The following is a 15276-nucleotide window of genomic DNA, read 5'->3' as shown; positions in this document are numbered from 1 at the left end:
CACGTAACTCTTTTTTATTTTTATATTTCGTCTTTTCTTCTCCTTTAATTTGGTGGGTTCAAAATATATTACGTCTTGTACACCTCACACTAGCTCTCTAAAAAGGAATAGGATCCTCTCCAGTACATTTATGGATCGGAGAATATCCAGTTTATAACTAAGATTTATTCTTAAAAATTCTAAAGGCATAAATAAGATACATGTCCACTAACTAAATAATAATAATAAAATATTATTTTAAATTAAAAATTAAAAAATATTTTAAAAAACTAAGGGTGGCTGGCCAGACCACCCTTGCTGGCTTGGGGTGGCTTCGGCCACCCCAGATTGGCCGGTCTTCGGCCACCCCATGGCCCAATGGGGTGGTTCGGCCACCCTCTAGGGCCAAACGAATTTTTTATTTTTATTTTAGTTTGGCCGTTGGGGGTGGCCTGGCCACCCCCATGCTTCGGCCACCACAAACCGACGGACCACCCTTAGTTTTTTAAAAATATTTTGTTATTTTGTTATTTTTTATTTTTTTTAATCTAAAATAGTATTTTATTATTATTTTTGGTTAATAGACATATGTCTTATTTATGGCTTTATGATTTCTAAGAACAAATCCTAGTCATAAACTGAATATTCTCCAGTTCAAAATGAACTGGAAAATATCTTATTCCCTCTAGAAGTAGCTCATATTAATAAACCTTATCCGTTAACCATTTTTTTTTTTCATAAATTATCTTAAGCAAAATCAAAATTTCATACCTTAAACTGTGGATGGAGAGCGCAGGGAAGCTACATATAGAAAGGACAGAAACAAGAATACTATAAGTGGAAAGAAAACGAGGCAGGTTGAGGTTGCTGTTATTTTATTTTATTTTTTAAAAAAACATAAAAAGGACCAAGTTGCCAAATAATTCCACAATGGTAATTTCCTCATTTACAAGATTTAATCATGGATCATTTGACCAATCATTGTATTTTCATTTATTTATTTATTTTTGGTTCACAACTTGATTGATTTGTGAACCTTTTGAAATTATAATTAGTCTTTCATAATCATTCAAATGCGTGGAAATTTCTTGGCTGGAATTATTGGTAAAGTTAGATATATATGAAATGCATAATCAGGTCAAAAAACAAATATATATATATATATATATATATATATATATAAAATCCAATGAACCATTTTTTTAATAAATGAATTAGCCAATAATTTTGAAACATTATAAACACTTAAAAGGGTAGTCAAGGCGTAGGGGAATTAGCCATTTTGCTTGGTTCCAAAGGAATGACTTTGACTTTTCGCCGTTTATTATGTAGCCTCCGGTCAATTACGTTTGTTTTGTTCACTCAAGGACGGAAAATACTTTTGGTTATTTCAAAACGAGTATATAGATTCTTGTGATATGCTTTTTGTAACGAGATGATTATTTAATATAAATTTAGGTCTTTTTTTTTTTTTTTAGAGCTCTTGTGGAATTATAATTTTAGCCTCGAAAAAAAAAAAATTGTTTAAGAACAAAAAGACTTGATTTAACGGTACCTCTCATAACCATTTTTGGGGTGGCTTAAAACCGACTCATGGAGTAGTCAATTATCCTTATAATTGGTTTTTAAGGGGGTGTTTGAGCTACCTCATAGTTCAAGGATGGTTCGATTATTTCCAAAACCGATCATGGGGTGGTCAAACCATCCCATGACATTTGATCGAGATAATTTAACCACCTCTAAACTAACTTTTGAGAACAATCAACCTATCTCCCAATACCCTTTGAAATGGTGGACCACTCCATAACAATCTAAAAGGGTGGCCGAAACCACTAACATAAGCTTATGGGGGTGGTTCAATCACTCTCGAAATATATATATTTTTTTAAAATTTTTTTATTAAGGGTAATGTTGTAATTTACAATAATTATGTCAGAAAAATAGCTGAACATTTTACATATATATATATATATATGTGGAGGAATTATTTTGTTATGTAAGCATATATACCATATATATTTATATACTGATTTTGAAATCGTAGAAATTTATTTATTACAAGATAAAATTAACCATAACTTTTTCTAAAAGCTAGGAAACCCAACCTACCCCGTTAAAAAATGAGGCAAGGGCCATTATAACATAGCCGTCATTGGCCTACACTACTTTGGACTCTATATGTCCACGTAAATCCTACCAAGTAGTCTAAAGATTTTATAGGTCCCACAATTTAGATTCTTCTTGCTACATGACAACATAATGTTTATTAGTGCTCTGTAACAACCAAAATATCATACGACGCCAATCTACCCCACGAAGAGGATATATATGCTATATATAATATAAATAAAAATAAAAATAAAGCATTGAAATCATGAAATCCATTTCACTTATTATAAACATATTTTAAGTGAAACAGATTGAGATTTATAAACTCCTCGACGCCAAGTCAAGTGAATGAATTTTGAGGAATTCATTGCACTTCTTAAATTTAAAAAAGAATTACAACAAAATAAAACACAAATTGGACGAGCAACCCAAACAACGGCCCTTAAACAGCGAGAAGTTGGTAGGGAAGCTAAAAAACTATGAAAGGCCGAAGTACTAGCTAGATCGATAGTATGTCCTGGACCGCAAGTAAACTATAATCTAAAACATGTTTTCTCCACCTTAATTAAGAAATCAAATAGAAAGTGATAATTAATGAGTCCAGAAGGTATTTAATGACAATTGTGTAACTTAATTCATAAAAATAGATGCTACTCAACTGTATGTAGAATAATATTGTGAAATTGGGTGTAGGCAATGATAAACATAAAGACATGTTTTCAGGAAAACTTTAATTTAAAAAATAAAATAAAAGCATGGGCTTTTACCAAGTCATTTCGGCAAAAAAATATATGGCACAACATGGCGGCATATATTAAGGATTTGATAGAACGTCATGGGATATGTAATGCGAGCTTGTCGAATTAAAATCCTGCTGGCTGGCAGGGACAGAAAATCAAAGCTCTGACGTCGTGAGCCATGTCCCATGTCAACGCATAACGTGAATCACATGCAACCCTAGCAAGCTAGCTACATATTTTATGTCGCAATATGTGTTATAAGACATAGATTTTGTTTATGTATTTGGATTCTGATGATGATGCTGCTGCTGCTGTATTTTGTTTTTGTTTTTTAAAAAATGTTATTCGACTACACCTACCAATATTTGCCAAGATACTTCATTTTATGCATTGGCTATTCTCTTTTATGTCTTCTTCCTCTTCCAGCAATCTATCTGTCTTTTTTAAAGAAGAAAAAAAAAAAATTGTCAAGTGAAACTCACACTTGTTAACCAGTTGGACTAAGTTTTAAAAAGTAGACAGCTATGTATATATAGATAGTGGCCGGGTATAGACAATTGATTCAAAAAATGAAAGTGGTCGACATTTTGAAGATCTCCCAATTATTTATTTGGACTTTTTATTTCTCCATATATTTGATGTGTGCATCTAATGGTTTTTGTTAAGCAAATTTTTTAAGAATCAGTTGGTTGTGTGCCAAACTTGATATAATATGCCTGCAAAAAATGAAAATAATTTTTTAACCCCGGCCTGACTAAGCTCATGTTGCTTCTTGACAATGCAATTTTTCGGGGAGAGCCCAAGCCCCCCCGAGCCTTAAGGTGGTTACACCCCTGACACTGAGGGTGCTTGCTGACCCCTCGATTGTTGAAGCAATTGAAGACCAACCCTTCTGCCTTGAGTCCCTTGACCCTACAACTGGAAGTTATGTTTCTTTGGGAGGACACACTTAGGAGGAAAAGTAAAGGCTACTTTAATATATGAGAAATGTTATATTTATCAAATTTCCTACACGGACTCAAATATTTTTTTCCACTTTTTTGGTCTCTTTCTATTTTATTGAAGTGCTAGTGGTATGTCTGAATTGAGTTTTTAAAAATAATTTAAATCGGTTGAGTTTCAGATTTTGAGTTTGTGAAGGGAACCATTTTTTTCTTGTTCTTTGTCTACTTAATCGGTAGGAAACTTGTCTAGATTCATGTTTTTATGGGTTTTCATACTCTAAATGGTTTTATCCATCCTAATACGCAATGACTTTCATCAACTGTATTCGCAAGTGACTTCAACTGTTCTGGTCTCCTTTTAGTTTATTGAGGTACTAATTATCTATCTGAATCAAGTTTTCCGATTGAACTTGTATTTATCTTTTGTTTTGTTTTGTTTTTTTTCTTCGTTGTAATTTCCTTCGAATGAATAAATGAATTTTCTTACAAAACAAAAGAAATAGCGGTCAAACTTAGAATTCCTCTATCTCTTTTCTTGTAGACAACACCAAAAAGAACTTCAAGAGAATGTAAGTTCTAGATCTAGATTTTCCCTCCTCCTATTTCACAATAGCAGTGCTCGGTGTATTCTCTGTAAGTTATACCGGTCACTGTTTCAGATGGGTTGCTTTAAATCTAGTTTGTAGATCTAGATCCAAATCTAATCTCTTCAACCTTAAATCTGATTGTCTCCTTCGGCTAAAGCGTGTTTTTCGAAGAGATGTCTACGATACCGTACTCCTTCCCTGCTGCTTATGGTGTTTTTGTGTTTTGTTTTTTATTTTTTATTTTTTTTGTTTGTCCTAGCCTTCAGGTTGATGATGAATTTGTTATCCTGACCTTTGGGTTGAGGATATAGTAGATCGGTGTAGGGGCTTAACTTTCACAGCTGAATTTTTAGTTTCTAATATTTTTTTAAAATTTTTTAATTTTAATTTTAATTTTTTGTATTTGGGCTACTCATGCTAGATGTACGAAGCATATATATTCCTTAAATGTAATTGTACATGGGTAAGCGAAAGTTTAAAGTTATTTTTATGATTTTGTAACCTTCATAACTTTTGGTTATGAATTTAATCTTGTCAGAACTTTAATTTCATAAGTTTCATTTAAAAAAAAAAAAAAAAAAAACAAAGCGTTAGTTTTGACAAGTCAACGGACGCAAATGACGCCGAGGTTCTATTTCCACCAAAAAGCTCACGCCGTCGAGAATATTTTCTTTCACGTAATGACGCCAATGGGAAACTTCTTCACCACTCTGTATTCCCCATACCTACTCCCTTCGAGAAGGGCATTGACGAAGTGATTTCCTTCTGTTTTTTACTTTTTTTCCTCAAAAAAGTGTAGGAGGGAGACTGTGCATTACACCTAGATTGGAGCAAGTACAACCACTCTGCAATATTCTTATTTTTTGCACTTAGATATTAAACAAAAGCTAATACATTTTTTTGTAAAACAAAGATGGATCATTTTGCTTTGATTGAAATTATTATATCAACATTTTATTATAATTATAAGATAGAAATATAATTTTTAGCATTATTTCATTTAAAATTATTTAAATAAATATATGACGTTAGATAAAATGAACAAGTCCCTAATGAGCAACTTAATCAGCTGGGAATCATATCTTATGAAGTAGAGATCACTAAGGTGCATTTGGGATTGCGATTTCGCAAGAATAATTTACGTTTTTAAAAGATATCGTAAAACATAAGGCGTTTGACATTGTCATTTAAAAATTACTTAATTTAAAATAGGAAAAAAATTTGCGATTTCATTAAGCAGACTAGGGGTGCTTATTTGAAAAATGGCAAATTTAAACTAAAATCATGAATTTACATAACAAATATTTAATAAAAAAAATACTTTTTAACATGTTTTACCGAAAGCTTTTGTGATTTTAAAAAGTAGCAATTTCGAAAAAGCTATTTTTAAAATTACACTTATTGAAATCACAATTTCAAACACGCCCTAATTTGAAACCTCCTCCCCGCTTACGTGGACATGTAAAAAAATAATAATAATAAATAAATAAATAAAATGAAGAAAAACTTATATTGATCTTTTTTTTTTTTTTAATTGAAACAAAAACCCACGAAATACATAGGCGCGTGCCCACAAACACAGAGTCAGGGAGAGATGGCAAGGAAAGAGACGGTGAGGAACGCAGAGAAGCTGGTGGAGAGAGCCATGAAAGGGAACGATGCGTCTCACGACGCGGCGCACGTGTTGAGGGTCAGAGAGCTTGCCCTCTCCCTCGCACGTGAGGAAGGCCTCTTCTCCAACCCTGACTCAATGGAAATTGTAAACCACTCCTCTGTTCTCTACTTAGCTATGTAGTCTGTTTGCTTTCCAAGAAACTTGAGCAAAAATGAAGAAATGGTAGGAAAATAGAGACCTTTTGCTTCTTTTTGAATTGGGTTGTTAATTATGGTTTTGGTACACTCATTTGGCTCAATTAGTTTCCTTTATAGTGTTTTCTCGCAACCAAGCAGTGGGGGTCTTAATTTTTGTGCATGAGATCGTGGATGCTCAATTTATATATGCTGAAGGGATATGAATTTGTGGGTTTATGAGATTTAATAGAAGAGAAATGCTACATGTACTTCAAGGGTTTATTCCCAGCTGTTTACTTCGTGGCATTGAAAATCACCATTGAATTTGGAAGGATTAATCTATATACTTCACATCAATGGTGATTTTCACTGCCAGGGAGTAAACACTTGAGAATAAGCACTTGGAAAGTACATACAACATTTCTCTTAATAGAATGTTGTGGATGTGAGGAAGGTGTTCGATATTGGTGTGAAATATGGTGTGGCTGTTTTTACCTTTCTTAATAAAGAATGAATTTCATGACTGGTGTGAACTTTAATTTCCCACCTAATTGACAGTAGCTGCCACTTTTTTCTATTTGGGGTTACCATTTGTAATAATTGCAGCCTATGACTTTTTAGCATCCTTAGAAATGTTAATCTGTGGCATGATGGGGACATGTTTTGGATTCTCCTCTCTGTCAGAACATCATGTTAGGGAGTTCTTGGAGAAGTAGGAAAAATGATCAAATAGCAGTCTTGGCAATGAGTAGTTCGTGAGGTCTCAAAACCAATTTTCAAGCTGCCCATATATATGATTGTTTCACATTTGTTCGTTACTTTTTTTTCTAGATTGACAAATCACCCTGTCCCCTGCCAATATGTGTGTCTTTGGTTGACACTAGAACTATTACCTGTTTATGTTGCACATACTTAGCTCTATCGTTCATATTCCTCAGTACGACACAATTTAAAGAGAACTTCAGAATGCTTTTGAAAACTTTCAATTAGCTAGGAACACAACATAAGGTACAGTAGATAGTGAGAGATTTGAAAGGCAAGTGTAGGACTCAACTGCTCCATTATGGCTATATTACCTTCTTGTCATATCCTACCATCAAGTAGGATGATTTGGTAAGCGGGAGCTGTCATCTTGAATAATCAAGAAATTGAGCTGGTATGAATTGAAACTTGTAACATTGACGCTAGCATTCTTTTTGGTAATGGCTCTTGTTTCTTATAAGAGAAATGCTACATGTAATTCCTAGTGCTTACTCCTTGATGTGGCAGTAAAAATTACTATTGGATTTTGAAAGGGTTAATATGTATATTTTACAACAATGGTGATTTTCATTGCTACATCAGGGAGTAAGAACTTGGAAATACATTTAGCATTTCTCTTCCTATAATAGCACAATTTTGAGAGTTTTTATTTTTATTTTATTTTTATTATTTATTTATTTATTTTTAAATATCTTCAGCTCATCCATGCATTGCTTCTTTTATTTTATTTTTTCAAATTTGCCTTGACATCTTTCTAAATCCTAATTTTTTCCTTGGCAGGTAGAGCTTGCTGCACTTCTTCATGATATAGGTTATTACTCCTCACTCTCCTACTAGCAGACATTCTTTTTATTCTAAATTATGAATGTGGTGTAGGTGGTTAGTTGTACCATTACTTATAAAAATAAAAGTACAACAAACATCCATATGTACCCAAATATGTACAATTTTTATTTCCCGCATAATTTAAATTGTTTTCTTTTCGTTTTCTTCATATGTGCGTGTGTGGGTGCAAGGTTAAAACACATAAAAACAAGAAAACATGTGTGCATGTGCGCGCACACATATATTGTAATGTGATCCTATGAAGCTACTAATCCTTTTAATTATTGGTTGCTGCATGCAGGTGACTACAAATACTTGAGGTTTGTATTTCTATTGCTTGCTTAATGTAAGAAACTGGTTCTTATTTTGCTTCAAAATGCAAAAAAGGCTGTTGGTTAGGATTTAATAAATTGATACTTACCAATGAGTTTTCTTATGATTATCTTTAGTGAATTAGTGCTCAAAGACGTGCAATGTATTATTGAGGTTTTGTGACCCATTTTCTACTACTGAAGGTTATCATTTTTATTTTGTTGTTGTGGTTTTCAACAAATGGCACACACAAGGATTTCTAACTCTGATTACTTTATGCTTAATTACACTGGACAAAGACATAAATACATATGTTCACTAATTAATGCAGACACATTTAAAGCTGTATCCCCTCAATTGTACTCCATTATGATTGTTATGCTGTGAAACTCATGTTTGTCTGGGTAAAACATGGCTTTGAGTTTTTGACTTTCCAATTTGTAATTTTTTTTCTTCCAGTTTTGGGTTTTAAGTTATTTATTTATTTACTTTTCATTTAGTTTTTTTTCCCCCTCTTTCTGTGATCTATTAGCTGCTATTGTGACATGTAGAGATCCATCTGAGGAGAAAATTGTTGAAAATTTTCTCGAGCAAGAGTGCATAGAGGAGCACAAGAAGATGAAGATTTTACAGATTGTCAAGGGAATGGGTCTGTTCTTTGGAGGCTATTGTTTGTGACTTCTAAATTTTAGCTCTTGTTTCAATTTATTTTCTTCTTATTTTGGTACCATCTCAAGTTTAAGATTATGACAATAACTAAGCATATAGATATCAAGTCAGGTTCTATTTTTTATGGTAAAACTACAGGTGAATAATTTTGAAAATTGTTAAGCTATTGTAGTCTATTTTGTTCCTGAAAGAGGAAAAAAAAAATGAAAAAGGTTGTTATTTAACATATATGAAGTATGCATATTCTACTTGTTCCATCGAATATTTACTAACTTGTAGTCTAGATGGAATTGGTCTTTTGTCATTGTGATAAATTTGACAGCTGTCAAACTTTTTGAGTATATGTGGTTATGATTGTGTCATATTTTATGGTTCTGAATCTAGATCATCTGTCATGCATAATGTTGGAGAAGAGATGGATTCTTGTATGATTTAATCCATCCTTTCTGATTTCTGTCTCATTAGTTCTAATATTCTCCCTCTACAACAATTAGTTTGACAGTTGGACTTTGTCATATTCTTGCACACTATTTTTTGCAGAATAGCCTTGTATTATTACTGAAAAGAATAGACATGACATTTGAAACACTCAGCACTGGCTATGATTTTCCTGATACTCTTAGCGTGTATTATATTTTTGGAGCCCCCCAAAATGACATTGGGAAACTTTTTTTTTTTTTTTTCCTGGCATTAATTGTTGAATAATCCTTGCATGTAATTGTCCACAGTATCCACAGTATCCTTTTTCTTTTATATGAATACCTGATCTTAGTTTGCAAAAACTAGACTTTGGGGGGAGGCTTCATTTAAATTACATAGAACATATTACTGGTTTTAGTAGGAGTTTAAGGAATATGAGCCAATGGAGTGATTTGAACAAACCCTTAACCACATGGACTAATTTAGTAATTTTCTCTAAATTTTATGGACTAATTAGTGATTGCCAATAAATTCCCATGAGCACTATCTTTTGAATAAATGTAGATTTGGTGCAAGAGTATTCTGTTAGTACGCAACAGAGTGACTTGAACATTATTCTTACTGACCAGAGTTGTGTTTACCCAAAGCTTCTGGTTGGTTTGGCTTATGAACATATCAGTCGATACAGTAAATGTTCTGTGAATGTATAATTATCCAAGTTCTGTGACATGACATGCACATTTCTTTTTACACCCAAATCCCCCCCACAACACACGCATTACTTAGCTGGCCCTGGTTTCTTACAGTCCCTCTCTTTTTGTAGAAATATTTCTTTGCATATCAAACTTTTTCTTATCTCTTTTGCAGCATTTTCCCCCTGCTCTTTGATAGCAAATCTCTCTCTCTCTCTCTCTTACACACACACACAGAGGCAAACAGACGTATCTATGTTAATATTAATCATTGCATTCTATTTGGCTGTCAAAAGGAAATCATTACATGATTTTGTATGCCAGTAAATCATATGGATGCTTAGGAATAAAAGGAAGTTTATAGTACACTTTCTCACATCAAATAATTTTTCCCTAGAGCCATCTTCAAAGATAAATCATGAAGCTTATGTTATTTTTCCTTATTTTTGTTCAGATTTCTTGGTCATTGTCATAAGTATGAATTTCCTCCATTTCTTGTCGCAGTGTGCACATTTTATGTTTAAATTCAATCACAATTCGGAAATTTTAGGTGTATAATACCTCATACATCTTTGAAGAATTTTATTTTAGCTTTTAACATTATTTTACTCTATCTAGTAATGCTTCTAGTTTGAAGCACCTTTCTATCAGTTATTACCTTCTGTTATTTGTTGAAACACATTATATCCTAATATGAGCATTAAACTTCTGAAAATTTTGCTTCTTTTAACTCTTTACTATAGTTTATATTTTTCCTGCAAAAGTAATTAGGGCAGATGTACCTTTAACTTTTCAGGTTTTAAAGAGGAGGTTTCCGGGCTTGCAAATGGTGAACTTTTTCCAGAATTTGGAATTGTGCAAGATGCTGATCGTCTTGATGCAATTGGTGCAATTGGTAATGTGCTCTTTTGTATAAATGCATCCATATTATCCTGGGGTAGCTACTTGAAAAGTGAGCTGTACATTAAGATACATGTGTGCATAAAGATTTTCTCTTTGTTTATTTAATGTGCTTGTTTCTTTTGCTGATTTAATTCAACTTGTCACGATGCCATTATTTGATACTGCATTACACACTGGAAGAAATTCTTTATTGACAAGCTATGCACAAATCTAAAGCTGTCTCTCAATTTCAGGTATTGCTCGTTGCTTTACTTTTGGTGGAAGTAGGAGCAGGGTGCTACACGATCCTACGATTCAGCCTCGATCAGATTTATCCAAGGAACAGTACATGAAGAAAGATGAGCAGACTACTGTGAATCATTTTCATGAGAAGCTTCTGAAGCTGAAGGATTTGATGAAAACCAAGGTAAAAGCAAACTTGCCTGCCCAGGTTTTCTTATCATTTGTGTGCTTAATATGAACTTACAACACAACAGATGCATGTGCATTATTAGACTTGTATACATTTATGTTCACTATATAAATTCAGGCTGGGCAGAAGAGGGCTGAGAAAAGGCACAAGTTCATGGAGGAGTTTCTAAAGGAGTTCTATGAAGAGTGGGATGGGAGAGCTTAAAAGAGAAACCTGTTGTTACTGTCAGCAATTTGATCCTTCAATTTAACACAATAATGAAATGATTTGATTTCCTAGTTCTTTTACATTCCAACAACACACATGGACAAAACGCCAATTATGTTTTGGATGAATGGACTTTGCATGTTATTGAAATGGTAATAATTCAGAGTGCCATAATTTTTTTAGCTAAAACTATGAATATTTTTTGTTGTTGGAAAGTACATGTACGTTCAACACGGATAACACATGAACTAGACAATTGTAGTTGGCATTAGTTGCATGAATTAGCCAAAGCTCAAACTACCACCAAATTAACAGTATCTCTCATACTTTTAATTGGGACATTGTCCTTCTTAAACTATCAAAAAAATTGACAATGTTCTTCAAAGCTAATAAAAAGACTAACTTTTTTGAATTTTATTAAGGGTATTTTTGTTATTGAGGGATATTTTCAATTTTTTGATAGTTTAAGGGTAGTTTTAAAAGGGGTACGTGGACTTTCTAAAAATTATATATATATATTGCTTAGTTGCGAGATATGAAATATTATTGATCCATCATCCATGCCGTGTTTGATTTGATAATTAGTTTTTGGGGCAAATGAGTGAAGATATGGAATATTATGGGTCCATCATCAATGCCGTGTTTGATTTGATATTTAGTTTTTGGGGCAAATGAGCGAATGGTACTTTTAATTGGTAGCTCACGCGGTTTGGGGGGGGTGGTTTATCCAACTTTACCCGGCCAGTTCTTTTTTTGTTTGTTGAATTTTTGAGCTGCTTTCTTTCATGAGATGCCATCTGTCGTCCTTGATGGCCATCTCCTTAATTCTAAGCTCGTCAAATGCTCATCGGAAGGAAGAAGTATGTTTTCAACTTTTTTTTTTTTTTTTGTCTTTGTCTTTACTTTTCAAACGAGAAAAGGGATCACGAGGGAGGGTTTTTCCCATTTTTATTTCAAATGGGAGATCAATTGGAAATACTTCTAAAACACGAGGTAAGAAGTGACCTTCAAAAAATATATATACTCTTTGAAGAAGAAAGCAGATTACTAATTAACTATCAAATTATGAAATCCATTATTCAAATGTATAAGGTTGCTAAACACATAACCAAACTGCAACCTTCTGATCATTCTCTCTCACTCTACAGTATTTCATCATTTTTCTTTAGTATATGTTGATCTTGATCATATGTATATATATAAAAGAAGAAAGAAATAGAAAGTCATGATTATTGACACCTCCATTAAAACATCCATTAATATTTATTTAATCTTGAAGTAGTTTTGAAGCTCGGACTCGTCACGCCTATGAAGATTCACCTTCAACCCATGCTTCATGTACATCGTCAACGCGAGCTTTGGTAGCACTGGGTGATTCTCCACCACCTTGACACGATACCGATAAATGATGGAGGCGGCAACGAATTTCATTTGATAGTAAGCAAAATCCTTTCCCAAACAAAGGCGTGGGCCGCCGTTGAAGGCCGTGAACTTGTACGCCGATTCGCTCATATACCGGCCATCTCTCAGCCATCTCTCCGGCTTGAACTCTCGGCAATCCATTCCCCATACGCCTTCCATCCGCCCCATTGCATAGATTGCGTATATCACTTTTGTTCCTTGTTTTAGCACCGTCCCATCCGGAAATACATCATCTTCAACAACCTAAATTAATAATGTTGAGATAATTAGAAAATAATAATAATAATAATAATAATAATAATAATGTTTAGTTTAATTCTTTTATTTTACTGTTATTTCGTAATTTTGAATAGTCCACGTTCTTTTTAAAGTAGGCCATGCATGCAATTAAAGCATTGGGGTTAGGTTAACGATAATTTGACCCAATATATATTACATCTATGATGGTTGTTCTTATCTTTTCCAGTTCTCCAAGTACAAAAGCAATTTACGCAAATTAAGAATTTTTTTTTTTAATTATCTATTTTACAAATATTATGAATAATAAAAGTCCATGAAATGGATATTAATTTCTTCGTTTATAAAATTTATTCATTAGCTACTTGCCTCCTTGTGATCCACCGGCACCGAAGGATACAACCTGAGAGCTTCCGATAGAGCGGCATGCAAATAATCCATCCTCTTTATCTCCTCCGCTCTAAATATCAACGGACTTTTGCTCTCTCCCCTTTTGACCTCCTCTCTTTCACCAACCATCCCGCAAATCTCTGCAAGAATTCTCTCTTCCACCGCCGGATTCTGATCAAGCAGCCAGAAAAACCAGCTCAATGCCACCGAAGAAGTGTCTCTCCCGGCAAGTATAAAATTCACGCAAATATCCCGCAAGAACTTGTCCGAAAAAGGTTGTCCATCCTCGTCTTTCAGTCCCATAAACACCGTCAAGAGGTCCGACCTGTTATTATACGTGTCGGGTCTCATGATGAATAAAATTATAAAAAGTGTTACATATTTTAAATTTTCTTTTCAAACGATGGATCATAATTTCATGAAATTTATTATTTTGAGTGACATATCATTTGAAAATTAATTTTTGAAATAAAATTTTTGAATGTTTAGCATGAATAAATAATATATAATTTCAATGAATAAATAACCTTTGCTTCTTAATATCGTGGCATTGCAAAGAGAGCTCCTTCTTTCTCGTCCGAATCACGTCGTCGGCAAACTCGTCCACTCCTTTTATCGACATCTTCAGCTTCTTCTCCGTCCCGACGTTGAAATGCCTCATGGCCTTCCATACGCACGTGGGCATGACGAAGCGGAACACCGTGGCTTCCGTCGCGTCCTCAAAGGCTCTGGCAAACGGTATTTCGGGCGAACCCGGGTTTAAACACCCGGGATCCGCCCCGAAAGCTATCATGCAGACGTTATCAAAAGTCAAGCGTAATAAGATGTCTTGGAGATCAATGGGGATGGACTGTTTGACTGAGTTCTCTAACACGGGCAAGAGCCTGGAGTGGACGAGTTCGAGCAATGACTCGATGGTCAACTGCCGGAACTTAGCCGAGTGGAATTCAATGCTCGCCGTCTTCCTTTGTCGTTGCCACGTGTCATCGTCGGCGCTGAATATCCCGTCGCCGAGAAGATCACGAACGGTGTCTCTGAAATACGGCCCTTTTGGAAAGTTGGGGAACTTGGACTTGAGAAGATGTTCCAAGTTACGGGGGTCTGACGTCACGACGCAGTTGAGACTACTAAACAAAGGGCCTTTGAATCGAAACGTTCCGTTTTGATGGCGAAGAATGTCGGTGAGCCAGTCGTACATGTTGGTTCGAAGGCCGACCGCCAAGGAAGGTAACATGCCGAGGACGGGCCAAACGGGTAGGCCTTGAAGCTTCTTTTGCCTTAGCGAATGAATGGCTACGAAAACAAAAAGAGCGAGGAGAAGCTCTAGGATTTGGAAATCCTGCAAGAAAAAGAGCCGCCGGAAAGTGAAGTATCCGGCGACAACTTCATCGGAAGAGGAGGAGGAGGTGAGGTTGCTAGGGGTGATCATGGTGTTGGGATGATAGGTAATGTGAAAGTGCATGCGCTTGTCACGTTTTATATATGGGGAGGAATGGGATGGTACTTAATTGCTTGTGTTTCTTGGCGTGCATGATTTTACCCAAGCGTACGTTATGATCATTTGGTGAGCTGAAATATTGTGTGACTACCCAACAGGTCATTATGGTACATATTCTTTCTTGGGCTATAGTGTTCACCTCGGGAGCTAGTGTTTAATTAATTTTTATAGCTTGGACAACTTGGGAATGTAGGGCACAATTTGGTTGACACCTTTTGTGCGTAGGAACAATGGTGGGTGCGGCTGATAACCTAAGTGCAACTATATGTTGATATATACAGTTTAAATTTCCCAAGTTTCCAAACTCGCCTTATTATATTAATTCTTTTCAAAATAACCATTATATATATATATATATATATATATATATATAGAGA

The 15276-nt window shown here is 34.5% G+C and overlaps 2 protein-coding genes across 2 annotated transcripts; one reads left to right on the top strand and one right to left on the bottom strand.

Moving 5' to 3' along the window:
* The first annotated feature begins 5915 nt into the window (after positions 1-5915).
* On the top strand, positions 5916-11427 carry LOC132178559 (uncharacterized). The gene is made up of 7 exons (XM_059591001.1): positions 5916-6118; positions 7693-7723; positions 8039-8057; positions 8601-8698; positions 10627-10725; positions 10967-11139; positions 11263-11427. Exons 1-7 carry the CDS (start codon positions 5954-5956, stop codon positions 11347-11349), a joined length of 672 nt encoding a protein of 223 aa, XP_059446984.1. The 5' UTR covers positions 5916-5953; the 3' UTR covers positions 11350-11427.
* Positions 11428-12436: 1009 nt separating this feature from the next.
* Positions 12437-14878, bottom strand: LOC132179291 (cytochrome P450 86B1). The gene is made up of 3 exons (XM_059591996.1): positions 13929-14878; positions 13381-13726; positions 12437-13017 (listed from the first exon to the last, which is right to left on the bottom strand). The coding sequence occupies exons 1-3, from the start codon at positions 14861-14863 to the stop codon at positions 12616-12618; spliced, it is 1683 nt and encodes a 560-aa protein (XP_059447979.1). The 5' UTR covers positions 14864-14878; the 3' UTR covers positions 12437-12615.
* Between the last annotated feature and the right edge of the window lie 398 nt (positions 14879-15276).

Source organism: Corylus avellana, chromosome ca4, assembly GCF_901000735.1.
Source record: "Corylus avellana chromosome ca4, CavTom2PMs-1.0".
Taxonomy (NCBI): Eukaryota; Viridiplantae; Streptophyta; class Magnoliopsida; order Fagales; family Betulaceae; genus Corylus; species Corylus avellana.
Note: the sequence above shows the minus strand (reverse complement) of the source record. Positions and strands in the feature narration are given on the sequence as shown.

Excerpts from the sequence above, each read along its gene's own strand:
- LOC132178559 (XM_059591001.1), top strand. The coding sequence starts at position 5,954 with ATGGCAAGGAAAGAGACGGTGAGGAACGCAGAGAAGCTGGTGGAGAGA. Across the intron at positions 8,699-10,626 it reads ACAGATTGTCAAGGGAATGG|GTTTTAAAGAGGAGGTTTCC; the intron begins GTCTGTTCTTTG and ends TTAACTTTTCAG. Across the intron at positions 11,140-11,262 it reads AGGATTTGATGAAAACCAAG|GCTGGGCAGAAGAGGGCTGA; the intron begins GTAAAAGCAAAC and ends ATATAAATTCAG.
- LOC132179291 (XM_059591996.1), bottom strand. The coding sequence starts at position 14,863 with ATGCACTTTCACATTACCTATCATCCCAACACCATGATCACCCCTAGC. Across the intron at positions 13,727-13,928 it reads CACGATATTAAGAAGCAAAG|GTCGGACCTCTTGACGGTGT; the intron begins GTTATTTATTCA and ends GTATAATAACAG. Across the intron at positions 13,018-13,380 it reads TGCCGGTGGATCACAAGGAG|GTTGTTGAAGATGATGTATT; the intron begins GCAAGTAGCTAA and ends TTATTAATTTAG.